This window comes from Calcarisporiella thermophila, assembly GCF_041956535.1.
Source record: "Calcarisporiella thermophila strain CBS 279.70 unplaced genomic scaffold VTP21scaffold_4, whole genome shotgun sequence".
Classification (NCBI taxonomy): Eukaryota; Fungi; Calcarisporiellomycota; class Calcarisporiellomycetes; order Calcarisporiellales; family Calcarisporiellaceae; genus Calcarisporiella; species Calcarisporiella thermophila.
In genome coordinates, this window is record NW_027192194.1 from 232,174 (window position 1) to 258,068 (window position 25,895).

The window sequence follows — 25,895 nt, forward strand, 5'->3', positions numbered from 1 at the left end:
ACTCGACTCGATGGAAAAAAAAAGATAAAACTAGGCAACAATGGCAATATCATTACAAAACGGAGGAAAAAAAAAGTAGTGTGAAACAAAAAGGAGAATAATAATAAAAAAAAAGAAGAAAAAGTGGCATAAAAGAAAAGAAATGAAAAAAAAAAGCACGCGCATGCAGAGAGAGAGAAAAATGGTAAGCGCAGTTTTGTTTATAGCCCCGAAAGAGTTCCCGTGCCATAGATGGCCGGCACCGCCAGGCGCTTGTTCTTGTAGTCGGCCAGTCCGCGACAGGGCACCTTGCCTCCCACCGTGGCGATGGGCTTGCCGGCGGGAGGGTTTTGTGCGGCAAGTCGCATCGTGTTGAAGCCGGTTTGGTCGCGGGGCTGGACCCGAAACTCGCACAGCGGGCACTGATACTTGGCCTCCGCGTCCTCCACCAGCATCTCATACAGCTCAGGCGTAAGCTTCTCGTCGCACTTCAGATGCACCCAGCGGTCGCACTGGTCACAGCACACCATGTCGTCCTCCTCGCCCATGTCATCCTCCCCATGGTAGGTCTTCAGGCACACCGGGCAATAGCGGCCCTGCTCGAAATCGTCGGAGCACCGCTTGCAGTACGTCGCAAGATAGGTCGGGTAGCGGTTGTTGGAGGTCGGGGGGGCCACCGCGTGCTCGAACTGGTCTTCGGTCAGCGAGGCGTCGTCCAGCTCTTTATTTTCGCACGAATGGCACCGGGCACAGAGTCGGCACAGCCAGCGGCCTATGAAGCAAGATGAGCGATGAAGATGGAGCTCACGGCAAGAGCGGGATCGTATCAGCAGACAAAAAAAAAGGGGCCGGAACTTTACCTTGTGGAACCTCCGTGACCACCGGGTCGCAGCAGTCCGTATGCCATCCGCGGTCACAGTCGTCGCAGATCATCAGCTTTGACTCGTCGCCCGAGGACTTGCACACGACGCAGATCTTGCAGTCGGTGCATATCCACGCAAAGCTCTCAATGGCCGAGACCACGCGTGGCGTTGTGAGGCCGAGGCAGAGCGGGTGGTACGACTGCTGACACTTGGCACATTTGACCATGTACAGCATCGAGCAGGCCGGGGTCTCGTTCTCGGCGACCACCGTGGAGGGGGCCGTGAGATAGTGGCAACTTGCACACACGTTGCTGGCGTAGGCAGGGTTGACCGGACCAACCGGGGCGGATGTCTGACAGAGGGAGGGGCGGGTACACAAGACAGGGTTAGGTTTGCCGATATTCGGGAACGAGGGGGAGAGAATGAGGACGTTACCTTTTTAACTTCGGAAGTAGGGGTGGAAGTGGCGGCGGGGGGGATGGATCGCATTGCGTGCATGATTTGCGACGGAGGTCCTTCGGGAAGATACTTGTGGTTCATACATCGCTCTCCAGGGCGTGTCACCGGACGCCTGCACGGCTGTTTCTTATTGGTTGGGACCCCGCATTGATACTGGGACTGTCGGGTGGGGGTGTGCATCGACATCGGCGGCTAGAGATGCATCCAAGCATGAGAATGGGTACGGCCCCAACGAAAATGAGAGGGGAGATGTTACCGTATTTGAGAATGTGTTTTGCTTGAAGGAATAGGGCGTCGGGGCCTGCTGCAGGGGGGGATTCGGGGGGGGCTGAGTGTTCGGGCGGCGGAGCATCTAGGCTGGGAACACGGGCATTTGGTTGCGGTGCGGGTGGTGCACGATTGAATCGTTCTCGGTGGCTTTTTTCAAATAATAGGAAATGAAAGGAAAAAAAAACAGAGAATTAAGACGGGAACTGGAGAATGTATTGAGAGCGATTCAGAAAGAAAGTAAAGTATTACATTGGAAAAACGGACTGGTATTGGCCCTTGAGGACGGCAATCGGATATCGGAATGGGTCGTCTTCCTCAACCGCGGAGTTGTAAATCAAGCCATTCACCTGGACGTGCTTGTGGATTTCCGGCGGCAGCACATCTTTCAACTCGGCCAGCTGGTCCTTGCTGAGCTGCAGTGGGGGGGCCGAGGGCTCAATGGCAACCGAAATGGGCTCCACCACCGCTGCACCCTTGGTAGATCCTGCGGGAGGGAGGCGCTCCACCCGAAACGAGGTCGGCTGAGTGGCTTGCGGCAGCTGTTCCACGTTCGTATGCACATCGTAGTACCTTGGCTTTTCCAAGCGCATATATCGAAGCCGAGTGTTGAATTCTCGAGCGGAAAGCGCGGTGTCGTAGATCCAGAATTCCGACCTCACCCCTCTGGTACCGCCGCCGAAAAGATTGTGCCGCCCCCCGCCCATACCAGCCTCTGCGGCGCCGGCCTCGGCCACCATCTCTCCCTCACGCACGAATCTGCGCTCTGTCCTCTTCTCCTTCTTCCGGTACATTTTTTTCCCAAAGTATTTATACAGCTTACGAGTGGGCACAATGGCGACCCCACGGCCACGCAGATTCGCCGCTATGTAGCCAGAGCTGATCAGATACTCTTTGTCCTCGGGTGTCGCTTGCGTGCGCTTGATCGTCGGGTTGTGCATAAAGAAGAGGTAACTGTCGCGGAAACCAAGAATTTTGGAGGCATCTATCGAGAGCATGTACCAGCGGCTCCCCTTGCTTGGCACTTGGAAAACAGGCCCCTTCCAAACCCGTGCTACAAAGTCCAAGGAGAAAAAAGTCAGTCAGCCCATCCACCACTAGAACAAAAGAGCGTTTTCGGTGCCCCCCTTACAGCCAAGCAGCTCTCCATCGCGCGTGATAATTTTTTCCCCCATCTCATCCACATCGCTCTCCTCCTCGCTCTCCTCCTCCGCTTCCTCATCCACCGACGCCTCCCCCGCCAGCGACTCTGCTCCTTGCTCCTCCATCTTCCCATTGGCGGTTCCTCGTCTTGGTCGCTTTCTTAAACTCGATTCCTTTGCCGAATCCTCCGCGGTGCTATTCTCCGGCTCCTCATCCACCACGGCACGCTTTCTCCCCCTGCGCGGCCGAGCCTCCTCCGATTGCTGTTGCGCCTCTAGCCCCCTTCGTACCAGGCGAATGATTGGGCCTCGTTTCCGCGGTGTGCTCACTGCAGACGAGTTTCCGTCCGATGGTGGATCTGTGTAGGTGTCGGTGGCATGAGTATCATTCACATTATCATGTGAACCGCTCGCATAGGATGGGTCGTCCTCCTGGTCCATATAGCCGGATTTGCGGCTTCGCCTTTTCCGTGGAGAATTGAGGGGGGAAGGGGTACTCCTTCCTTTCGCTGGATCATATTAAAGCAAAGGAGTAAGAATAATATACAGTGGAATTAACCGCACCCATAGGGCAGAAAAAGATCAATCATACCAGATCGTGTCATTGACTAGTGCGATGTCTACGATCAAGGTGAGATAGGAGGTGGGCGATTTTATCTTGAATGTTAGTCTCGTTGTCAAAAGAGACGCGAATAAAACTTGTGACGTATCCGCATTTAGCAGTCACAAGTGCCAGATGAAATAGAGTGTGCATGTCGAGAAAAGCCTAGAGTGGTGGCAAGATAGTTAAATCCTGCTGAGAACGGAAATATTGAGATTTCGGAAAATAAACAACTAGGTATGAAAGACGGCTGGAACGGCTGTGAAAAGATCATAGAGACAAGGAATTTTATCTGACAAAATTGGGTGTTCACTCTTTTGGGCAAAAGATAAGCCAGAGTTTTAACTGTGATTGTCCCTGCCACAGTAAGTGGGCTGTCAGGGCACTAGAAGGTAGAGAGAACAAGCAGGAGGATCTGATGGCACTTCTCCAGAGACATTTCTCCTTTTTAACTAGAATTCACGAAGTGTCCCAAAAAAATATTATCCTTTAATTTGAAAATCAAGCAAATAATCGACCCGGACGAAATAAATTTATAAAAAATATATAAGAGTGCGTTAGTGTGCTCAACTGTCTAGTTTGAGTTGTTGCAGCTCTTCTAGCAACTTGGCCTCGTTCTGGATCTTCTGAATCTGTGTGAGCTCTAGTTTCTCCCCATTGGCCTGTCGGGTCTTGAGATCCTGGATTTGCTGCAGTTTCTTGTTAATATTACGGATTTTCTTATCGGTTTCCGAGACACCGCCAGCGGGTTGGTTAGAAGAAACCGCATCTGCCGCCGAGGATTTCGCGAGAGTATTGTTCTCTAAAAAACACATACACCATAAAAATCAGTAAGTGGAAAAAATGCGACCGGGGTAGCTTAGGCGCAGATGGACAAGTGATCTCGTACCATTCTCTTTTCTGGCTTCCCTTCGCTTTTTGTTTTTCATGGCAGACTTGGAAAGTTTTTCTGCTACGAGTTGGGGTGTGTTTAGGTGAGCCTTCAACATGGAGCCGGGGTGACCAAGAGGGATTCCACTTACCTTCATCATTGGCGGCGGCTCCGGGGATGGTCGATCCTCGCGAATTAGCAATCTCGTCTTCTCGCTGATAGAGGAATGGAAGTCAGCGCAACCTCAACAGCTCAAAGGAGTGGCGTATAATTACCTTGAAAATGGTGGGTGTGCTGGTTCCGCGAGCGTGCGGCGGCCGATAGGCTCCCATTTTCTTGGGAGCCGGTTTTGCGGCCGTCAGCTCTGGGGCATTTTTCAGCACTGCTGCGGGAGGGGGTGATAATGAGGTTCGGATTGGGAAGAGGTCCACGGACGCCGGTCGCCATACAACCTCGTAGAGCTCTGCGAAATTTTCCGCAGCAACCAACTTGCCGGAGTGATGCCAGACTTTAAAGCCATTGTCCACGCGGAGACGTGGGCTTAGGGTTGCGGTGAGGAGGTATCGGCCATCAGGCGACCATTCACAGGTGGTGGTGCCAGAGGCTTCAATGGTGGAAATTTTCTTGAAATCCTTCCGATCCCAAACGTCAATGGTTCCCGCGAGGTTGCCGAATCCAGCGAGGCAGATAAGACGCCCATGGGGACTGAAGCGGATGTAGTTGCGCGGGGCCGCACCAAAATCATGTATGGGGTTGGCACGGTGATCAAACAGGGTTGCCTTGGCAGGCATATCTAATAATAAAGGAGTTTGAATTAATACCCGGACACATGTTAGGCATGGCCGCACTCACATCCATAGACTACAACAAATTCTTTTGAGGTCGGGCTCCAAGCGACATCATGAATTGGGCCCTCTTTGTCCAGCGTGACACGTGCATCATATTGACGCGGCACGGAAATAAAGTACAGGTTGGTTTCTGAAAAAGAAGACATCATGTATCCGGTTAGCAGGACAAGTGGGTTTTGTATAAAAGTGGCAATCGCCCACCTCCATAATACGATTTGCCCGTTTTATCCACTTCGGTCTGAGTGAGGATCAACAGATCCGTCCCCAATTGATTCCACAAAATCTGCACTTTGTCGGATTTGAAAAAGGTTTTCTGACAGAGTGGACCGCTGAAATTGGTAATGCTGTAGACTCGGACCATTGCTGGCGCGCCTTTCTTCTCCGGAACAAAGGTAGCCACCGAAGGGCTTCGGCCAGGAGAGAGTGAGAAAGCACTGATATTCTCTAAACGGAGCTTCGAATGTGGGCCTTTAGCAATGGATTTGGGGTCGAAAAAGTGAACTTCATTTGTGACCATGCGAGCGCAATAAGACTCATCGTCGGTCCATTGCACGTTCCTAGCCAAAGAGGACCAGGTAAGAATCATGTGTTGATTTGAGCGAAATATTCGTTGGGTAAAGAGTAGCTTACCAGTTGTTCTGCAACTTCTGCGAAAAATCGGCCAGCTTGTTCCCCGTTGCTACTTCCCATATTATTAAGTTATGGACTGCTGAGCCGTCTTCTGCCTTTGCTGTCGTTGAGAATTAAAAAAAAAGTAAGGAATAAGAATGGAGAAAAAGTCTTTATACAGAGATAGCTTACAGGGACGCTCCCAGGTGGAAATGTACGTTCCTTTAGGAGAGAATTCAATCTCTACAACGTTGGACCTCGCGATTTCCGCCAATACCTTTCCACTTTCGGCATTCATTATTTTCACTCTAATAGAATGCACAGAATTAATAAAAGTTAATCCATAAAATAGGCATCAGCATTACCCCTCTGGGAGCGCCCACGCGACATACAGACCATTCTTGCTATATCTCACCGAACGAACGGCACCTGTGACCTTCTCGAATGTATCGACTGGCCTGAAGGATGGACATCCATAGTAGAGGCCAATTTCGTTAGGTGTACGATCTGGTATAGGAATGGGAAAAAGGTTATTAACGGCAATATTCAATCGATGTCAGACATAAAAATGCAAGGAGAGAAGTGTATAGTCTTACAAGCAAACTGTGTTAATGGACTACTCGACATCTCCTTTATTTCGCGGACGCGGGGTTAAGCGATTGCGGTTGCCGTTATTCGAGTTTTTCCTCGATTATGTTTACAGGTGGCTTATATCTACAAGAATCGCAATAAATTTGCAATTTATTAAATGTTAGTACATCAGCATCCAGAGTTACCCAACTCTACAGCAGCTATTAGACCAGCAAGTAAAAGCATTCGTCAATAGAAATGAGAACGAACTAAATAATTATAATATTGGGGCGATTTATATATATCACGATAGAAGCGAGAGTTGCCTATTAGAAGCAGAAGTGGGGCTGAAATAAATAGAGAGCGGTAGATATAACGAGATAAAATAGAGTAATAAGGTAGGCGGTGAATAATCAAAGGAAAGTAGAAATAAATAGATAGATAAATAAATAAATAGAAATCGCAAAATGACCTCAGCGATAGATTCTATACCATTCAAACACGCAAAAAACAATAAATAAGGAAATGGAGCTATTTACAGGAGCATAATGATTAATCCAAAAACGAAGCCTAGTGTAGTTGAGGAAATTTGGATGGAAATGTGTGCTGCCGAAATGACCGTGTTTCTTCGTACTTTGTATCCAATAGCCTCCAACAGATCTAATAGCTGTGGGCCGAGCGGACCCGTTCCAGACACACTCTTTACCAGCACGTCGAGGGGCTTTTGTTGGTCATTGACGTATCTCATCAAAAAATCTCGGGTATTGGAATAAATCTTGTGATCCATATGACTCAGCGAGCTCGAAGGAATGAAGGGCTTGAGAGCTGTCTCGAGGATCAGTGTATCGCCGTTGCCTGAGTTTTTCAATACAAGTCCCAGCGATTTCTCGGTGGTTGAGAGCTCATACATTCGTTGCGCCGAGTCTTTGAATTTCGATTCTTTGATCGCGGCATATACCTCGTTAACGTCCGAAAACTTATTAGCGATACTGTTGGGGAATCCGTTCAATTCTTTGGCGAGCTCCGTTACGCGCTTCTTGTCCTGGAGGGAAGTGAGGGTCCGGTCGAAGGCTGTCTCTAGGAACTCTACAACCCGAAATTTATCGCTCTCCTCTATCGGTTCATACCTGGGAATAGGGGTGAGGATCTTGGAGTCGGATTTGGTGTAGTCATTCCATCCACTTGCAAACCCTAAACCGTGAATCAATTCGTGGAGGATGGTCATAAGAAAATCCTGCTGGTTAGTTTGAATATCGCCATCGCCCTTAAATCAAGGAAAGGATGAGATAGTGCATAAACACGGAAATCCGACAAGGAAAATTACATCGAACCAGTACTTAACATCCGAATTAAAGATAGTCTCGATGTCGAAGGGTGTATACTCATATCTTGTCGAGGTATTAAGTTGCCTCACTAGAGCTTGCGGATACATACGCTTCGCCCCTTCTTCATCCTCTATAGGGATCAACGCGGAGGGCTTGGTGAAACCTGCACAATTTCCGATGTTATTAGTAGGTTGGAATCGAAAAAAACAAATGGCATGCCATTCTCACCTATCGGAACTGTGTTGCCATTGCCGCATTGCTTAATATTAGAACAAAATCCAAAGAGCGAAGCATTCACCCTAATAGAAGCGCGTAGATCCAAGTAGGAACTCAATATGCTTCCTGCCTTTTGGAATGCATTCTTGGCCTTGTCGCATAATTCTTTGGATGCCTTGCACTCGAATTCAATTTGAAAGTTCTTCGCGGAGAGTTCCCTCGGGTGAAGCTTGGAAACTCTAACAGACGGACATGCAATAGGAGTGAGCTGCGTTAGGTCAAAAATGGAAGGCTCAAGGCAAGGAGTGGATGATGAAATTTGCAGACTCCCAGATGTAAGCGGAATCAAGAGGGAAAGGAAAAATAAAAGGAGAGGCAAGGAATTCATCTTACAAATACGAATACAAGCGGCAGAGGGGATATAGGAGAGGAGGGTAGTTATTAAAGGGGTAAAAGGGGAAGAGGGAAGGAAAGAAATGAGAAGTCAACGAGAAAGATTAATAGGCCATTAAGCGGATGCCATTGCTTCCTTGTGGTTAAGGGAGGAGCAACGAACAAAGCAAACATTATCCTGTAATGCAGCTAACCTTAATTTCGAGGTCTGAGCCACGACCTATAAACCTTGGAGGTAACAACCGCGCCTTTTTTGGCGAATAAGTAAAACATCGCAATACAAACAGCCTCGGAACACTAAAGAATTTGGAAAGGAGTTTGATCTTAGCTTTCACTGGCGTTAGTCGGGATAAAGTATTTTTTTTGCAAAGAAGCTGGACAAAAAGGGCCTATGAATTTTTAGCAAGAGACGCTGGATAAATAAAGAAAATGAATATAATTGTTCTATTAAAAACAATAAAATAATTTTGTTCAAAATAACAAAAATAAAAAAAAATTATGTCCTCTTATGCTTTCACTCCATTCTCAGCTGGTGCTTCCATCCCGTTTCCATTTGCTTTCTCCACCCTGCCCTTGAGCTGTGCTTGAAGCTTGGCAATCTCGCCGTCTCTTGCCTTCAATCCCTCTTCACGCTCCACAAGTTGTTTTTTCAGCGCATCAATCACGTTGTTTGCCACCAGCAATTTCTTGGAATCGGTAGCACTTTTGTCGAGCTGATCCTTGAGTGAGACAATTTCCTCCTCTTTGGCCTTGAGCTCGGCCGCATGCCCGACAGCTGCTTCCTTTATGACTTCCGCATCCGCGAGTTTCTGTTTGAGCTCGTCAATCTCCTTGGCCATTGATTCCAGCTCGCTAGTATCGTTGGCCATCTTGTCAAGCTGGGCCTTTGCATCTTGGATTTCTTGTTCACGCGCTGCCAAGAGCTCCTTGGTCGATTCAAAGTCGGCGAGCTTGCCTTCAAGCGTCTCAATCTCCTTTGCCATCGTCGAACATTTTGTTGTCGCATCTTTAAGCTCATCGAGTTTAGCCTTGATGGTGGAGACTTCATCGTGTTTGAGCTTGAGCTCACTTTCGCGAGCAGCAAGTGTTTCCTTAAGAGTCTCCAGCTCCGACAGGCTGGCCTTGAGGGCATCTAGCTCTTTTGCCGCCGCCGTTAGGGCCTCAATCTCTGCGTTTTTCCGTTCAATCTCGGTTTTGATGGAGGCGAGCTCGTCGTCCTTGGCCTTGTTCTCCTTCTCGAGCTTCACAACGGTGTCCCTGGCGGCATCGGAGGCAGCAAGCTGACTCTTGAGCGTATCGATTTCGGCTATTTTCTCATTAAGCTGGTCTTTCACAGTGGAGAGCTCGCCCTCCTTGCCCTCAAGCTCGCTTGCACGAGAGGCCAGCGACTCCTTTGCCACCTCCAACTCGGCTAGTTTTTCCTTGAGCCCATCCACCTCCGTAACCTTCTCGTCCAATTTGGATTTGTACATGGTCAATTCTCCGATTTGCGAGTTAAGCTTAGCAATCTTGGCATCCTGCTCCGCCAATCGCTCCTCAGATTTGCGCAGCAAATTCTCTTTCTCCTCGGTTCCTGCCCTCAGTGCCTCCGCCTGTTTCTTCGCATTTTCCAACTGGCGCTCAGCCTCCTCGATATGCTCGCGCGCCTTCTTCTCGAGTTGCTCTGTTTCACGCGCGCGCTCAACCAAATTGGCATTCTCGTCGCTCAGCGTGGTCATACGCTGCTCAAGCTCTGCAGCAACCTTCATGGATTCCTGCAGCTCGTTGTTCAAGTTCTCAACCTCGGCCTCTTTCTGCACAAGCTGTTGCAGGAGAAGGTCATTGTCCCGAGTCATACGCTCGGCACTGCGCAAAATGCGTTGGTTCTCGAGCAGTTGCCGAGAGAGCACCTCCTTTTCATTGTAAAGCGCGAGCTTCTGCTGCTGGACTTGATCGAGCGCTTGCGCAAGTTGGGTCACTCGCGTCTCGAGCTCGGCTGCATCCAGCCGGGATTGCTCTTCCTGTTTAGCGAGTTCAACGCTTGCTGCAAGTTTCTTTGCATTTTCCTGCTCAGCAGAGAGTTGCTTGTAGAGTAGCTGGTTGCTGTACGTCAGAGTTGACACTGTGGACTCAAGCTCGCGGTACTTGGATTCGAGTGTCTGATAGGCACTCTGGGACGTTTTGTATTGCTCGGCAGCATGCTGGGCGCGGCTCTGGAGAAGAGATACCTCGCCACTAAGCTTCTCATTATTCAGAGTAACTTGCTTAAGTGCCGCATCCCGCTCCTTCAGTTCGTGGCGGAGTTGCTTGAGTTCGCTTGAATTGATCGAGGGCTCGGGGGCAGTAACAGCTGCAGCTTTGTTGTCGATTCCTTGGCTTTGCGCTGAGGATTCGGAGGAAGCAGCGGGGACCACCTTCGTATTCTCGGCCTTGCTCTTGGCTGTTTCCTCCTGTGGCTGAGTGGAAATCTCCTTGGGTACTGGTGTCTGTTTTTCAACCGCAGTTTCGACTTTTTTTACCGGTATGGGTTCGATATTTTTTGCAGTGTCAACCGTGGTATCACGCGCCTCCTTACTCTCTTCAACTGTCTCTGTTGTCAGAATTGATTTACTCAGAGCAACGGTCGTTTTCTTCGCGTTCGTACCGGCCTTCTTCTCCTTCTTCTTCTGCTTACCGTCTTTCTTCGCAGCCGCAAGGGGGATAGCTTTTTCCGCATTCTCCAACAATGCAAACAAGTTACCGCTGGCAACCTTGGCATCCATTGTTTGCAATGGCACAGGAGCAGAACCCTCCGCAGAATTACTAGTCGATGTGCCCACTTCCTCTATTTTCCGTTTCTTGGTCACGTGGGTCGAAGGTTGTCGCTTCACCGCGGCCCGGTTGACAGGCAGAGCGTTCGATTTCTTCGGTGGGGCCTTCTTTGAACCCTTTGAGGATTCAGTTTTCAAGAGTTCGGCATAAGCGTCCTCGGCTTGCTTCTTGCGAAGAGCCTCTTGTTGTGGCTTCACGATATTGAGCCAGACGTAAAGAGCAAGAGGGACACCAAAGGCGAGAATAGAGACAATAAGCGTGTAGAGATCCATGAGGGGGGGAATAAAAAAAAGGAGGGGAGGAATGGAGTTAGAAAGAACGAGAAAATGAAATAAAAAAATTTGATGGGGTGGGCTCAATTGGGAAAAAGAAACAAAAAGTTAACGTTACGTGAAGTATATATAAAAAAATGCTAAAACGAAAACAAACTCCTGGACAAATATCCCTTTAAAGATAGCCATGGATATTTTTTATTTAACTTAATTAGACTGCATTTTTTTATTGAATTATTTCAAGGGTGTTTGGCATTTTTTCTTCGGTACTAAGCGAAATTTTGTTTATTCATCACTTGGTTTCCTGAAAGGATGCCCGATAAAATGCTACAAAAGTCACCCGAGACTATCCCCGATTCTTTTGGTGATATCATGAGTGCGCGCGAGACGCACCTCTCGCTGCCACCTGAATTTACTGGTCTTGAGCGTATTGTATTGACAGCTAATGGAAACTTACAAAGAATACTGAGGTACGTCGTTCTATATTGCATCTCGTAAGCAAATGAAATAAACATTGCATGTCCTTGATAATAGTGCATACTACTGTGCGCCCGTTACTGTTCAGATACTCTATAACCGCCCACTTATCCCCGATAATGCGGACACCCCGACTAGTATATCCTCCTCCGATGACGACAATGTAATACCCAAGAAAAATATTCTTCAGCGCTATCGCCGTGCTGTTAATCTTCTTGTTCGTCAAAAAATCGTTTGCCATGCGACAAGCTGCGTTACAATCACTTCCTCTCACATATTGCACCTGGTGCGAGATAGAGGAGTCGGGATTGGGCAACTTTTTCGGTACATGGACAAGCTACCCGAGTTTGAGCTTTTGAGGGCTGGAAAATCGATAAATGAGGGTCGATTCTGGAGAGTATATAGGCTTTCTATGGATGGGGTCGAGTGTAAGATCAAGGAGAATTTTTCGAGCGACATGTTTGAAGAAGGATGGCTGAATAGACCTGGAATAGAGCTAATGGGGGGAGAAGAGGATGAAGAAATCAAGAACATTCTCTTCTCGTAATTTCCTATATACCTTGGCATTGAATCATTATTAAGCATGGTTGACTGTATAATAGAGTACTTTGTGCAACGTATGGAAAGATGGTTATTTGTTAACATGGGACAATTGGTCGACAATAATATGATAACTTAATGCAATCAAGACAGAAAGAATTGACAGTTGAGACAAAAAAAATGAGTGAAGAATTGAAGATCCAAACAATTAAATAATTACGAATCTACATAATGCAAATACTACGTGGTAAGAATAATCAACGCGAAATTGCTGAAATCATCCATTTTTGGATCAGCAGTCTTCGATCCGCCAACCTTATCCTTGCAAATACTTTAAGCATCATTTGCCAGAGGAGGTCCAGGATTCGTCTTCTAAGAATCAGCATCAAAATTAGCCAGAAAATTCCGTGCCATCGTAATGATACTCGTATAATGCGCTGTACAGTATTAATGGCCATATAATGGGCATGGGCGAAAGCGTTGGACACAGTCAGAGATTGAGAGAAAATAGGCACGCGACGACGCGGAAGAGTACCAACTCTTGTTGCAGTGGAGGATGAGCTTTGGTGGCCATCTACCAATATCTTGCTGTCCGGTTTCAAGGGCAACAGATTTCCAGTAGAATTAACTCTTGATTCTGATAAAGATCTATTTATCTCTTGGTGGTGTTCTATTATATCTAGTGAACTATCCTCCCGCGTTGACTGAATCTGCTCCAAATAAGCGCCCCTTCTTTCAACCTGCTGCTGAATTTCGTGCGGTTTCTGGGTCACATTTAGAAGTGCAGGCCCTCTCCTATCTCCTACTGTACTTGTGGAATGGTTTTGTGATACTTCCGGCCTCGAGTCTATTACGATTGTTGGTAAGTTGCCTTGTTGATGCATAGGAGAGTTTATAGTCGGCTCCACCTCTTGGTTTTTTTCGGTGCGCTCAATGTCGCTGAGCGTACCCAATTCCAATTTGTATGGTAATCTGCTCTGCTGCTGTGTTATTCGATCCGCCAAGAAGGCTGTAGTCCCGCCTCCTTTTACTTGAAACCGCGAAAAAGCAAGCGGATATAAAGGAGCAAGCGTGGATGGAATACCGGCAGTAGGTTTTGGGAAAATGCGGGCTAATGCTGTTGGACTGAATTTGGGTGAAAGCAGCGGAGACTGGGACGGAGTAAAATATGGACTGGATAAGGATGAGGAGGCGTCATGGAAGGTATCTTCACAGGAGACAGATGAATTGGAAGATGATCGACTGAGGGAAGGGGGATAGAGAAGGTGAGGGGGTTTAATGAATACGGATGGGGGTATGATTGCCGTGGGCTGATCTGTTTTTGCACTTGCTTTTCCTTCATCTTCAGTGTCAATGTCACCGAGAGCTATAAACGGTTTATCATAAGATTAGGTACAAGTAAATAGGATCGAAATAGAAAGATGAGAATCAACCTAATAGATCACCATTGACATCTGGTAATGCTTGACGATGAGATTCTACAGAACCTCGCCCAGGGTTCATCTTATTGATGCTCTATTTTGTTTGAAACAACGGAATGAAATATTTTGCATATAAGAAAAAGAAGCAAAAGTGCTTTATTTTTCAGGAGAGAGCGGCAAACTCGTTGGGTTCAAAAGTCGTGACAGGACGAAACCATGATTTGTGTCAGATGTCTGAAATTTTTTTGTTGCTAGATCATATCTATCGCGAATCATTTCTTGGTGAATTCAAGTGCAAAAAAAATGTCAGATGGAAAACGAGAAGAAGACCGGCGCGAAGAAGATAGCCAGATAACTAGCAAATCAGATTCAGAAGGTTCGATTATTGTGGCAGCAGATGATAGCATAGACAAACCAAAATCGGATGAGGAAGATAAGGAGAGTGAAGAAATTTCAGAAGAAGAGGATGCGTCCGATGGTGAATATGAAGAAGACGAAGAGCCTAAATTTAAGTATCAGAGATTGATGGGAAATGGTCTGCAAGAGTTGCTCAAAAAAGATGCGGCCAGTGTGTTGACAGTTACAGATCGATTTCTTGTAAGCCATTTACACTGCTGACTTTTGTCCTAGGTCAAATATAACTTCCTTACTAGGCGCTCGGAACTCACTGGGGCACCGTGTCCATTCTGGATTTCGAAGGAGACGAAATCAAGAAATTCGCATGTCATTCTGCTACTGTTAATGATCTCTCTATTGACGCAGCCGGAGAGTATGTGGCAAGCGCGTCAGTAGACGGAAAAGTCGTAATTAACGCGTTGTATTCCGACGAGCTGGCTACTTTCAATTTCCGGCGGCCCATGAAGAGTGTTGCATTGGATCCAGATTACAGGACGACAAAGCAATTTGTCTGCGGTGGAATGTCGGAGCAACTTATAATGAATGAAAAAAGTTTGTGACTAACATTTCATTCCAACGGGTGTGTGGTGTTGACATATTAATTAACTCTTTAAATCAGGCTGGCTCGGACAAACCAAGGGCCGTGTTTTACATAGTGGCGAAGGACCTATTTATGCTATTGAATGGAGAAAACATTTTATAGCTTGGGCAAACGACCTTGTATGTCGCAAATTCTTCTACTTATTTCCCGTTTCTAAATAGTAGTGCATTTGTGCATAGGGAGTGAAAATATTCGACACTCGTAGTAATCAACGCATTACTTACATCGACAGGGCTCCTGATAGTCCTCGCCCGGACTTATACCGCTGTCATCTTAAATGGCGTGATGATTCAACATTGCTGATCGGATGGGCTAGCCATGTGAAGGTTGCGGTTATAAAAGTATTATCAGATATCGCAAAGTAGTTAAGCTTCAAGTATTCTCAAAGTGTACTTTGTTTCGCTTCAGGAAACACCAAAGGGTATGCAAGCTCAAGGGATGCCATCACATTATGCAGAAATCGTAATGATGTAGATATTTCGTTTCATCGCTATATTTTTGCAAAATTACCCTCAAACCCATTTTAATCTCGCTCATGGTATATAGGTTCCAAACCGACTTTATTATTTGTGGGCTCGCTCCTTTTAATGATATGCTTGTGGTACTTGCTTATGTCATTGAGGAAGAGGAGTCAACAGACATTGACCCGCATGGTCGAAGGGTATTCATTATATTTAATTTTATCGAAACATTTCGATAGATCAATTTTGATTTTATTAGCCTGCACAGCGCCCTGAACTTCGAATTATTAACAAAGACAATGAGGAAATTTCAAGCGATGCTCTTTCAGTGCATAATTATGCGCTTTATCAGGTTAACAAGCCTACTTTAAATGTATTAGAATTAAAGCATAAACTAACGATGCTGATTAGGCCAACGATTATTTGCTTAATTTTGTTTCTTCTGAGGATATGTTCTATGTCTTGTCTCCTAAGGATGTCGTGGTAGTGCGCCCGTGCGACCTTGATGACCATATTACATGGCTACTTGATAAGGAGGAGTATGAGGAGGCACTCGTAGCGTTACAAGATGCCCACGTAACTGGTGGAAGTAAAAGGTTTACTGTGAAAGAGATTGGGCAAAAATATCTAGAGTGGTTAATTGAAAATGGTATGTGAATGAAATAGGTTTTTTGGTTTTTTTGTAAACTTATTTTTTTTTTCCGAGCAGGTGAATTCGATAAGGCTGCAGAGGTTTGCTCAAAGGTTTTAGGCTCGGATAAGCAGTTATGGGAACAATGGATATTTACATTCGGCGAAATGAAACAGTTGAAGGTACTATTACTTCCTGAACCTATATCGGGAGCCCAATGCTCTAACGCAGGGAAAAATAGGCTATTGCACCATACATCCCGATTGAAAATCCACAATTGACTAGTACTGTTTACGAGATGGTGCTCGCATTCTTTTTAAACCATGATCATCAAGTATGATAGTATTTGAATATAAAAATTATTTCATTTTATGCTAAATCTTCCAATTACCTTTCCCTCCTTTAGGCACTATATAATACAATCGAAAACTGGCCCGCTTCGCTCTATAACCTAGACAGTGTTATCGTTGCAGTTCGAGATGTGCTTGCCCGCGATCGAAATAATAAATTGTTGATGCAATCCTTAGCAGAACTGTGAGATTATGCAATACCGTTAAAAGTAAAAATATGGAGTATTTCATTTTTCTTGCTTTTTTAGGTATACCCTTAGCAATCAACTTGATAAAGCGTTGGAATACAACCTGCGCTTACGGCGTCCTCAATCATTTGATCTAATACGAAAATATAACATGTATCCTGCTATTCGCGACAAAGCCATGCTTCTCATGGATTTTGACGCCTATGTATTTGAAGCCGAAGAAAGCCCCAACGAGGATGGTGTGACAGATGAGCGACCGAAAAGGCGGGAGATTGATATGCCAGCTGTGCAGTTATTAGTACAAAACACAGATGCAATTCCACCGAAACGAGTGGTGGAGCAACTTCGAAACAATTCCAGATATCTTCACACCTATCTTGACGCGTTATTTGAACGTGATCCACATCTTGGATTGGAATTCCACGACGAACAAGTTGAATTATATGCAGAATATGACTATACAAAACTGCTTCCTTTTTTGAGACGCAGCAATTTCTACAATTTGGAAAAGGCCTATTTAGTCTGTGAAACTAGGGACTTAGTGCCAGAGATGGTATTTTTACTAGGCCGAATGGGCAATAACAAAAAGGCGCTGGGACTGATTATTGAACGCTTAGGAGATGTTCAAAGGGTAAGGGCCTGTTTTTAAAGTCTTTTGCGCGCAGGATATATCACAATTTATTTTTTTAAGGCAATTGATTTTGCAAAAGAGCAAAATGACGAGGATTTGTGGGAAGATTTGGTACGATATTCTCTAGATAAACCATGTAAGCACACATTATCACTGAAACATTTCCGATCATATTTAATAATACGATTACTATTCGGCACGTAGTATTCATTAAAGGACTATTGCTAAGCGTCGGGACAGAGATTGATCGCATTCAACTAATTCGACGGATTCCTGATGGGCTCGAAATACCCGATTTGATAGATACACTCACTAAGGTGCTACAGGACTACAATCTACAGGTTAGTCCATAACCATGTGCGATTCTGAGACCTCCCTTAACATTAATTTATTCCTAACAGGTCTCACTGCGCAAGGATTGCGAGCGCATCTTGGTTTCAGATAGCGTCACGTTAGCGAACCGTCTTCACAAATATCAACGGAGAGGATTTGCTGTAAACGGTACAAGAAAATTAAGCTCCTAGCGTTTATATTAGTGATATTGATAAAATTCGTTTGATTCACCCATATAGTGGAGGATATGAAGTGCGAAACCTGTCAAGATTATCTCAATACCAGCAGTAAGCCTTCGCCTTTCGTAGCCGTAAATATGTGGAGCATCTCATTAACTATTTAATTTGGTTAGTGACAGATTCTCGACCGATTATCAAATTTTTCTGTCAGCACATTTATCATGAAAGTTGTCTACTTGAAGATACTTCCCGGCATACATTTCCTGAACACCAGCCCTCTCGTGCTATTTTCTCCCACGCCAACAAAATTAATCACGCAACAATGGTTCGCACCCGTCGCCGCCTGCGATGTCCTCTTTGCGATGCTCAGGATCAGGCGCAAGGGAAAAAGCCACTAGATAAACCGGGTCCAACACGCTCTCTGGTTTCGCCCTCTATAGGAACAAGAAAGCCCGAAAGTTTTATGAGCGCAAGTAGTCGAGGAAGTGGTGCAGGAAGTGCAACACGAGAAGATGCATATTCATCTAGAATTTCACTAAATTTTACACGATAGGGCTAGAGCTGTTTTTATGAATTTTTTTTTATCCTTCACCTAATATATTCGTTTGGCTGTTTTGTTCTTTGTCTGGACCAATGTTGTAAAGGCTAATTTGTGCGAAGCTGAAGTGTTGTATGGTGGCAAAATGTGACTGCCGACAACTATTTCATAATTGTTCCAAAACTGACGATTGTCTTATTAAGGAAATGAAATATATAGCTTAATTTTTACACAAAATAAACAAAACTGCAGTTAGGATATTTGTTTTCCACTCGTTATAACGAATGTTATACAAAGGAAAATCCACTGAGAGTTTCACTTTTCGTTGCATTGCAATTCAGTGGTCCATCTTCTGGGTGTATATGACTCCAATCTTTGACTCTCTGATTTAATGATTGTTCCTTTTTTTTATTGAGATTTACAAGAGATATCTATTTTCATAATTTATCGCCTTATAAAATCGACTTTCTTTAATCTTTTGACATTAAGATTGAGTAGGTATTATGAGCTCTACCTTTTCCTTTGCTTTATTTATCCTACTATTACTGTTCTGGCTGGACCAGAGTACTAGTGCCATTATATTTTCGATGAGGGGTAAATATAACCATAGTAGTGCAATTTTCACTACAAGAGTATAGTTGCTAAAAGCCTCGACTATGTGTAGGATATATCAAAAATGTCAAAATTTTGCTTCCACGATCTGAATCTACGATCTCTCGTTTGCTATCCTCAACTTATGCGCCTCTGTCGTTGATAGCTAATTCTACCCAACAAGGCTGCATTGTAGATTGCCCCATACCTTTATGCCCTTCCAACTGTCCAGCAGGTCAAACCTGTATATTTGTCACTCGTACCTGTGATACATGCTCGAAAGCTATCTGCCTTGCCACAGAATCCGGAGGAAATGAGGGGAGGGACTCTAACTTATTACCCGGGGTGATTGGAGGTGGGGTAGGTCTGGTTGTGGTGGCAATAGCTGTGTATGTATGGAAAAGATATAGTGGTCAAAAGGAAAAGGGTGTTAGCAATTCAGCGTGGTGGAGCAAAAAGACAGATCGCAAAATTTATAAAGGAAATATTACAAATGGAAAGGTAATAGGAAATATATTTATCAAGAAACTGCTTTAGAAATTCGATGTTAATTTACGCGTTCTTAACTATATCTATAGACCTCCTCTTCGTCCGCTATAGTTACCATAGGATATACTCCATCTTCCTCTCCTCACTTCTCTTTATCTTCTTTGCATAATCAAGAGCATTTTCCACCCTTTCCTCCCAACCAACAGGCTTTATGCACAGATACAATCCTTATGAGAAATCATACAGTTAATCTTCATAGTTTGCCGCCGATTTCAAACATAGAGCATGTGGAAAACGATCAAACACAGCCGAGGAAAGAGACTAGTGAAAATTCAATGTTGGATTCTGTTATCGGAGTGGATGAGTTGAAGTATTGGAAGATGTTAGGAACTAGTATGTTTTGTGACGAAAGCAACACAAAAGAGATAAACCTCGTGCCAACAAATACAGTGCACACGATAAGTATCCCCTCAGAAGAATGCAGTGGAATAAGACCGCGTACAACGAAAGATATACCAAACGGTATTTGATAGTTGCAGACTAATTCCTAACACCATATTCTCATTTTCATCTATTATATATTTTTTTCTTCTATCTCTTTCGGTATATTATCGATCCCTATTCTCTCCTTATTATCGCTTTATTCCTTAACGCATAGCAAATAAAAAATTCTCTTGTACATCATTGACTATCCAATATATTTATATATAAAGCATTAAAAGGAAAAATTAGATGAAGTATATACAAATTTTTTGTCTTTTGCTTATTAAACCCACAAATGCAAAATCCCAAAATAGAAACGCAAACCCAAGTGAATCAGAAATAAATAACACATGAAGAAGTGCTACAAAATGAAATCATTCTCAAAACAATCTACATTTTCTTCACCTTCTTCTTCATCAGTTTCATTTTCACCCATCTCCAATTCATCCCTCTCCATGTTCAATGATAATTCCGGATTTTCATCCTTCCTATCTTCTTTAAGTGACTCTGCTACCTGCACTGAGTACTCGCTCTTTGCAATTTTAGTATACTTTGGGTCGCGAGGCCCATCACATGTCACCCTTAGATCCCGTCGTTCTACAACTCTACTGGCAAAAACAACACGTAACTGTTTGTGCAAATAAATTCTTCGACGATCTGTGCAGCAAAATTGAGCATGAAGGGCATAGCATACTCCACCGGTGGGGGTCGCCGTGGTTTGCCGCAAGAAAGTCTTAGTTCCAGCGGGCATATCCGAAAAATCATAGGGCAATAAAAACACTTTCAACGCTGTTTTGTTTGGATTTTTGATCACTATCTGGAGTTGCCCACGGGGAGGCAGCTGATACCCAATATTTTGCCGAGGAATATGCGTTCCAAGATCCACGTGGCCAACGTATGGCGACTGGTCCTCATTACCAAGGGAGTAAAAATACGCGGGGAATAGGACAGTTATATGGCCAGGACAGCGAAGATCATGTTTACATTTCCCATGACCTATGACTCCAATCTGGGCGATGAATGGGATGGAAGGAGAAGAGGGATGCATCGACATACGACCGCTAAGCAGAGATTCCTAAAATAGACCAAATGTGATTGAGTACCCTAAATGAAAATGTAATTGCAAAGGTATATTAACCTCATAGCTCCCGACTAAGTTTCCAACCAATAACTCTCCGCTTCCCATCGAAGCACGTCTAAATCCTCGTACTCCCTGGCTATTCTTTTTGCAATCATCTTTTTTCAGATTGGTGAATGGCGATACACTAAACCGTTGATTCCGCCTTTCCACAGTACTATCGCAAGCATTCTCATTTTTGATCCTGCGAATTGGGGTTTCGTATGGTGTCGAATCGGAATTTATCAGTCTGTGTGGGCCGGTATGGATGCAATATGGGTGATAGCCATTTGTAGAGTAGGTGTTGATAGTAGAATATGATTTTAGCTTAGGGGACCGCGAGCGGGATACCGTAAATTTGAAACTATCCGCGGATTTATTTGTCGGAGGTGGGGCGCAATCCAGAGGAATGGAATCAAAGGTGGGGGCCGGCATAATTTCAGAGAGGAGAGCAAAATACTAAAAGAAGTTAAGACACTGAGATTAGGACATGCTCCGGATATAGTGTGGTGGAAAAGAAATTGTATGTTCCCCATTTCTAATTTACTCACACAGAATTAAGATCTCTCAACTACCTCCTTAATTACAATTTCCCCACAACGACATAAATATTCTCCAATGACAAAAGTCACGAAGAATAACTGTAGACTATGTTCCAGCACACACACTTTCTAAAACTTTTTCCTCGCTGTTTTATTGATCCCTTGTTGTTTGTAGAGGAGAGAATAATGTATCGGAAATTGAAGAAAATTTTTATCGACGATAGGAACAGTCACACCCTAGCCATTTCATTCATTAAAGATAACATATATTGATGTTAATAGGAAATTATTTGTTACTCAAGATAAAAAAAAGCAAAAAGGGATCGAGGTGATATATTCTTACACATATATAAAGAGGACAATAACAAAAGAGATTTATCTACATTGAAAAAGAAATAAGAAAACAGTTAAAATTATCAAAAGGAGGCAAAAGAGAAAGCAAAATATAAAATAAAAAAATCTTCCGACAGCTCCAAAAGATTATGCTCCATGGCGCTTAGACAGTAGAGAGCGCACTTCACGAAGTGCAGTAGTTGTTTCCATGTTATTTCTCTGACTATGAGAGTGCGTCTCCCCGTGGCCGTTTCTAGATGCTATTGCAATTGGCGGGAGCGTGGGTAATGGGAGCGAGGAATGCGAGCTGGTGAATATGGCCGTATTGTTGATGGGAGATTTAGTGGTGGTCATGTTTCCCTGCTGGGTTTGCGTGGCAGCAGGTTCATTTACATATTCAAGCTTTTTTACTTGGCCTCGCCATTTTGGAGAGGTATGTTGTCCCAGGCTTTCAGGGTGCATTTTCGACTGGTGCGTCTATGGAGAGATTTTGGAAAATTGAGGGATATTGAATAAATGCAGTTATTGATAGTCTTTACCCTCAAATTCCCAAGCTGACTAAATCCTTTTTGGCAACCTGGGAATGGACATGTGAATGGCGGTACTTCGCGATGAGTATTCTGGTGAGCACGAAGATTGCCAAGCTGTGTGAAGGATTTACCACATTCATCGCACTAGACAGAGAAGAATATGTGATATAGAGGTATAATAGGTTAACGAATATATTAGAATGTTCGCAAACCTTAAATGGTCTTTCCCCGGTGTGTTTTCTCTCATGTGTACGAAGGTTCCCCAGTTGGCTGAAGGCTTTCTTACATCCTTCATATGTACAGACCTAGAGTAAATTAAAAAAATACATTAATAACAAATTACGCAATCTTAAAAAAGAGAAACTGAGAAATCCTAGAATAAGACTCACATATGGACGGTATCCAGTATGACTTCTCTCATGGACGCGGAGCTGGGCCATCTGTGAAAATCGTTTTGTGCACCATTTGCAAACAAATGGTTTATTAATAATATCGCTCTGTTCCTGTGGGGTTACATTTTCAGGACTTCCTTCGCTTTCTTCTAGAAAAGACAGCATTTGATAAATATAGTCAATTCAATGGATGACAATAACCAGCTTGAAAAATTTACGCGTATCAGACGAATTACTATATTTTGCCGATCTTGTTCGTTTGCAAATTGAATCTTCATCTCCAGAAGGATATCGCCGCTTGTTGGCGGTACTTTGTGTTTCGTTCATGGTAAAGAGTGCAAATTTCAAAAGATTTCAAAAGAAAAAAAAAAATACATATATATGAAATTAATGGTAACCTAACCTCTTTAAAGTCACGCTTTCTTTATTCTCAAACTCATTCGCGTCTAATATAAAGGTACCTTTGCCTGAATTTCGACTGATGTCAAATTACGAAACTTCATTTGCTCGACCTACTTCTTCGGCAACTTCCTACGCTACTAGCGAGCTTCCTTTAGATCTTCCTATAGTGCTTACTAGGCAAGATCTCTGTGCTACTCAAGATGCTTATGCTGAATTACTCCGCTCTGCTAGAGCTTATCGCACTCAGATGACAATGCTCGCCCAGACCGCTGCAGATTTTGGTAATGCACTAGAGAATATGGCTAGAAATAAGGGTGCATTAGACTACGGTAAAATAAGAGCATTCATATAATTCTACCCAAAATGATGAATTAAAAATTATTTTTGATATCGATAGGCTCAGGTCTTCATGCGGCCGCAGGATTTCACTTCTTGATTTCCAATCACTATCAAATTCTGGTAAATGTTAAACCGGAGCTGTGATAAGATGATAAAAAACTATTTTTTATAGCCTGGAGACTAATTAATGTTCTAAATGTTTTGTAGAGCGATGCTTTTAACCAATATTTCGAGACACCTTTAACTGAGAGATTCGAAATCTATAAGACAGAAGTGAAGGTATACAACACTGAAAAATTCAGAAACGCTTGGGACGCTAAGACAAGTTTTTTTTTTTTTGAAATGTAGCAAAACCAAAATAACTATGATAAGACAATGCGAGAAATGAGCGAAAAAATTAAAAAAACGGAAGCTAAAAATTTCAAGAGTGGGAGAAAGAAACAGCGAGGTATAATATTGCTCACTTATTTATTTTGCTCGGATTATAATGGATTTGATTCCGATAGATCTTGTACAGTTTCGCCGTGCCTTACAAGAGCTCACTCAGCAAGTTGACGAATTAGAGCAGTTTAAACATGATCATTATTTCCAGGTACTAAGTATTGAACAAAAAAACTTCGACATGATTCTCTCGAAGACTGCTGCAATAATCCGGGGAGAGGTCGATATATACGAGCGGATCGCCAACAAAGGTTTGGCAGATCAACAGTTAGAAATGGTATATATACTCCGTATTGTCATATAACACCGCTCTCGATTTTGAAATTTTTTAATATTCCATCCTCTTACAATTAGATGATTACCACCGGATTCAACCCCTTTAACACTTATCAAACCTCAGATGAATACCATCAAATCTTTAGCGTTCTTCCTCCAGTTCCAATACTCTCCAATCCTCCGGCTGAATCATCACAAGCACAACACAAATACCGAAACCCAATTGGGGGTTTGGTAGATTTAGAAGAGAGCTCTAGTGATATACATTTCCATCATCAGCACCAGCGAAATCTTTCAACTGATGCAACTCAAAGGAGTCCTCGTGTTGAATCAAAAAGAAAATGCGATCAGGAACCACTTGAAACAAGATCGGATGAATTCGATTTATTCCAGGCACAAAAAAGTCGCATATCAACCGGCCCATCCTTACAGCAATTTTCGGTAGATAAGGAAGAACAAAGTCAGCCGGCATTACCATCATCTCATCCGAAAGACTCAGCAATCGAGGCAGTTACGCAGAGATCACCAAAACAGAGCAATCAATCTAATTGCTCGTTAGGAATGGAATCAGAAAGCAAAGAGCAAGATGAGGACGAACCTGTCAGTAGTATCTCTCACATTCATATTGGTGACGACTCGGAATTACTCCGCAATCAAGAGTTCAATTACTCGTTTCAACGAGAGACAAGTCAAGATATTAATGAAATAGATAAACAGGACCTTGCTAATATGCAATAACTACCTATGTTAAGAATATCATGTTAAATATTCTCTTTAATTATTCCTTGCTCTATATTTTAATTGTAAAAACCCTTGCTCCTCCCTTTTTCCTATCTACCAGCAGTCATTTTTATTTTCTCATTTTTTTTAGTGCTAAATCAACTGAGTATTATGTTTTCTTATTTTAAGCAGCTGTGCTTTAGTGTTTGTTAAATTTTATGTTTTTGTTACCCCCCCCCCCCATTAATGTACAGTGCGTAGAAGATGTATTTAGAATTTTTTCACGCTAAAATAAAGCACAGAGTTAGAAAAGTATAGTCTTTCTATTACTTCTTTCGATATATAATAAAATTCAAACTCTCTCAGCGACCCAAATCGCAGCTTTGCATCCCTGGCTGATGACTCCAGATAGAAGTGTATGGAGAGGTGCCTAGCATGTAAAAGTAGTTATATATTTTGACAATGAATTAACAAGGATAGCCAAGAAGAGTGTACTTTTTGTGCATCATGGTCAACAGCTGTATCTAGGTGCTCAAGCTCTTCATCGCGAAACTTTGCAATAATCTATATCGAAAAAATGGACAGTAAGTCTGAATTACAACAGGCACTATTTTATATGATCTACCTTACGAAGTTCAGCGATATCTGGATGGTCAATCTTCAATAACTCTCTCAATTGGCTATAAAGGTAAGAAGGTTCGTTATTTTATATTAATTGATTTGAAAATATATTTTGAAATATACTCATTATAATGTCCTCCTATAACTGTCTCTACGGCCTCTGTACAAGCCATTGCTGCTTCTTTCCCTAATAATGCCGTTCCTGCTCCTAAAACAAATCCAGCTGCTTCCCACAATGGTCTTAATGCTGACGGCCTAGCTCGATATTTCCCAATTAATTCGTCAAAAACTCTCAAATGATTCTTTTCTTGCTCCCACATGTGCTCTAGTATAGGTTTAAGCTTTTTATCACGCCCAAGAACAAAGATTTGCCCTTGATATATATAATTTGCGCCAACTTCACCAGCCTGATCGACACGCAACATTTGTGATAAAAGTGCACGTTGTGAAGGAGTGAGATTTAGAGGTACTTCGGATTTTGAGTTAGAATCGGGTAGAGATGCATCTGAGGCGGGAGGCGAGGATGTAGTAGAAGTTGTGGCAAGGGTGCGCATTGGCACTGCAAGTTGAAACGTAGCACGTCTGAGCATTCTTGATTAGTTATTCCTCCAAACTCTCTAAAATAAAATAAAAATCTCTAAATAGTTGCCGCAATCATACGATATTTA

The 25,895-nt window shown here is 43.7% G+C and overlaps 12 protein-coding genes across 12 annotated transcripts; 3 read left to right on the top strand and 9 right to left on the bottom strand.

Moving 5' to 3' along the window:
• Positions 1-200: 200 nt before the first annotated feature.
• Positions 201-1,653, bottom strand: VTP21DRAFT_8357 (uncharacterized protein; the record flags this gene model as incomplete). Its single annotated transcript, XM_069399198.1, has 4 exons — positions 201-751; positions 840-1,194; positions 1,278-1,493; positions 1,558-1,653. 4 exons carry the CDS (start codon positions 1,651-1,653, stop codon positions 201-203), a joined length of 1,218 nt encoding a protein of 405 aa, XP_069254639.1.
• A 163-nt stretch (positions 1,654-1,816) lies between these two features.
• Positions 1,817-3,151, bottom strand: VTP21DRAFT_8358 (uncharacterized protein; the record flags this gene model as incomplete). Its single annotated transcript, XM_069399199.1, has 2 exons — positions 1,817-2,622; positions 2,701-3,151. The coding sequence occupies 2 exons, from the start codon at positions 3,149-3,151 to the stop codon at positions 1,817-1,819; spliced, it is 1,257 nt and encodes a 418-aa protein (XP_069254640.1).
• A 726-nt stretch (positions 3,152-3,877) lies between these two features.
• VTP21DRAFT_8359 (uncharacterized protein) lies at positions 3,878-6,266 on the bottom strand (the record flags this gene model as incomplete). The annotated part of the gene is made up of 10 exons (XM_069399200.1): positions 3,878-4,113; positions 4,201-4,263; positions 4,334-4,397; positions 4,458-4,975; positions 5,035-5,160; positions 5,232-5,587; positions 5,661-5,760; positions 5,832-5,947; positions 6,005-6,146; positions 6,236-6,266. The coding sequence occupies 10 exons, from the start codon at positions 6,264-6,266 to the stop codon at positions 3,878-3,880; spliced, it is 1,752 nt and encodes a 583-aa protein (XP_069254641.1).
• A 478-nt stretch (positions 6,267-6,744) lies between these two features.
• VTP21DRAFT_8360 (uncharacterized protein) lies at positions 6,745-8,138 on the bottom strand (the record flags this gene model as incomplete). Its single annotated transcript, XM_069399202.1, has 3 exons — positions 6,745-7,473; positions 7,534-7,697; positions 7,763-8,138. The coding sequence occupies 3 exons, from the start codon at positions 8,136-8,138 to the stop codon at positions 6,745-6,747; spliced, it is 1,269 nt and encodes a 422-aa protein (XP_069254642.1).
• Positions 8,139-8,649: 511 nt separating this feature from the next.
• On the bottom strand, positions 8,650-11,205 carry VTP21DRAFT_8361 (uncharacterized protein; the record flags this gene model as incomplete). The annotated part of the gene is made up of 1 exon (XM_069399203.1): positions 8,650-11,205. One exon carries the CDS (start codon positions 11,203-11,205, stop codon positions 8,650-8,652), a length of 2,556 nt encoding a protein of 851 aa, XP_069254643.1.
• Positions 11,206-11,517: 312 nt separating this feature from the next.
• On the top strand, positions 11,518-12,229 carry VTP21DRAFT_8362 (uncharacterized protein; the record flags this gene model as incomplete). Its single annotated transcript, XM_069399204.1, has 2 exons — positions 11,518-11,675; positions 11,740-12,229. 2 exons carry the CDS (start codon positions 11,518-11,520, stop codon positions 12,227-12,229), a joined length of 648 nt encoding a protein of 215 aa, XP_069254644.1.
• Positions 12,230-12,479: 250 nt separating this feature from the next.
• Positions 12,480-13,725, bottom strand: VTP21DRAFT_8363 (uncharacterized protein; the record flags this gene model as incomplete). Its single annotated transcript, XM_069399205.1, has 2 exons — positions 12,480-13,588; positions 13,656-13,725. 2 exons carry the CDS (start codon positions 13,723-13,725, stop codon positions 12,480-12,482), a joined length of 1,179 nt encoding a protein of 392 aa, XP_069254645.1.
• A 221-nt stretch (positions 13,726-13,946) lies between these two features.
• On the top strand, positions 13,947-17,966 carry VTP21DRAFT_8364 (uncharacterized protein; the record flags this gene model as incomplete). The annotated part of the gene is made up of 17 exons (XM_069399206.1): positions 13,947-14,240; positions 14,297-14,591; positions 14,659-14,759; positions 14,820-14,981; positions 15,049-15,110; positions 15,187-15,301; positions 15,361-15,453; positions 15,513-15,750; positions 15,811-15,914; positions 15,974-16,066; positions 16,139-16,266; positions 16,331-16,901; positions 16,962-17,037; positions 17,106-17,242; positions 17,303-17,402; positions 17,474-17,521; positions 17,587-17,966. The coding sequence occupies 17 exons, from the start codon at positions 13,947-13,949 to the stop codon at positions 17,964-17,966; spliced, it is 2,997 nt and encodes a 998-aa protein (XP_069254646.1).
• Positions 17,967-19,875: 1,909 nt separating this feature from the next.
• On the bottom strand, positions 19,876-21,066 carry VTP21DRAFT_8365 (uncharacterized protein; the record flags this gene model as incomplete). The annotated part of the gene is made up of 2 exons (XM_069399207.1): positions 19,876-20,589; positions 20,653-21,066. 2 exons carry the CDS (start codon positions 21,064-21,066, stop codon positions 19,876-19,878), a joined length of 1,128 nt encoding a protein of 375 aa, XP_069254647.1.
• A 587-nt stretch (positions 21,067-21,653) lies between these two features.
• Positions 21,654-22,755, bottom strand: VTP21DRAFT_8366 (uncharacterized protein; the record flags this gene model as incomplete). The annotated part of the gene is made up of 5 exons (XM_069399208.1): positions 21,654-21,983; positions 22,046-22,180; positions 22,249-22,341; positions 22,426-22,577; positions 22,647-22,755. 5 exons carry the CDS (start codon positions 22,753-22,755, stop codon positions 21,654-21,656), a joined length of 819 nt encoding a protein of 272 aa, XP_069254648.1.
• A 154-nt stretch (positions 22,756-22,909) lies between these two features.
• On the top strand, positions 22,910-24,624 carry VTP21DRAFT_8367 (uncharacterized protein; the record flags this gene model as incomplete). The annotated part of the gene is made up of 6 exons (XM_069399209.1): positions 22,910-23,159; positions 23,228-23,289; positions 23,377-23,448; positions 23,518-23,617; positions 23,676-23,887; positions 23,965-24,624. 6 exons carry the CDS (start codon positions 22,910-22,912, stop codon positions 24,622-24,624), a joined length of 1,356 nt encoding a protein of 451 aa, XP_069254649.1.
• A 334-nt stretch (positions 24,625-24,958) lies between these two features.
• VTP21DRAFT_8368 (uncharacterized protein) lies at positions 24,959-25,817 on the bottom strand (the record flags this gene model as incomplete). The annotated part of the gene is made up of 4 exons (XM_069399210.1): positions 24,959-25,036; positions 25,102-25,170; positions 25,232-25,286; positions 25,351-25,817. 4 exons carry the CDS (start codon positions 25,815-25,817, stop codon positions 24,959-24,961), a joined length of 669 nt encoding a protein of 222 aa, XP_069254650.1.
• Positions 25,818-25,895: the final 78 nt, after the last annotated feature.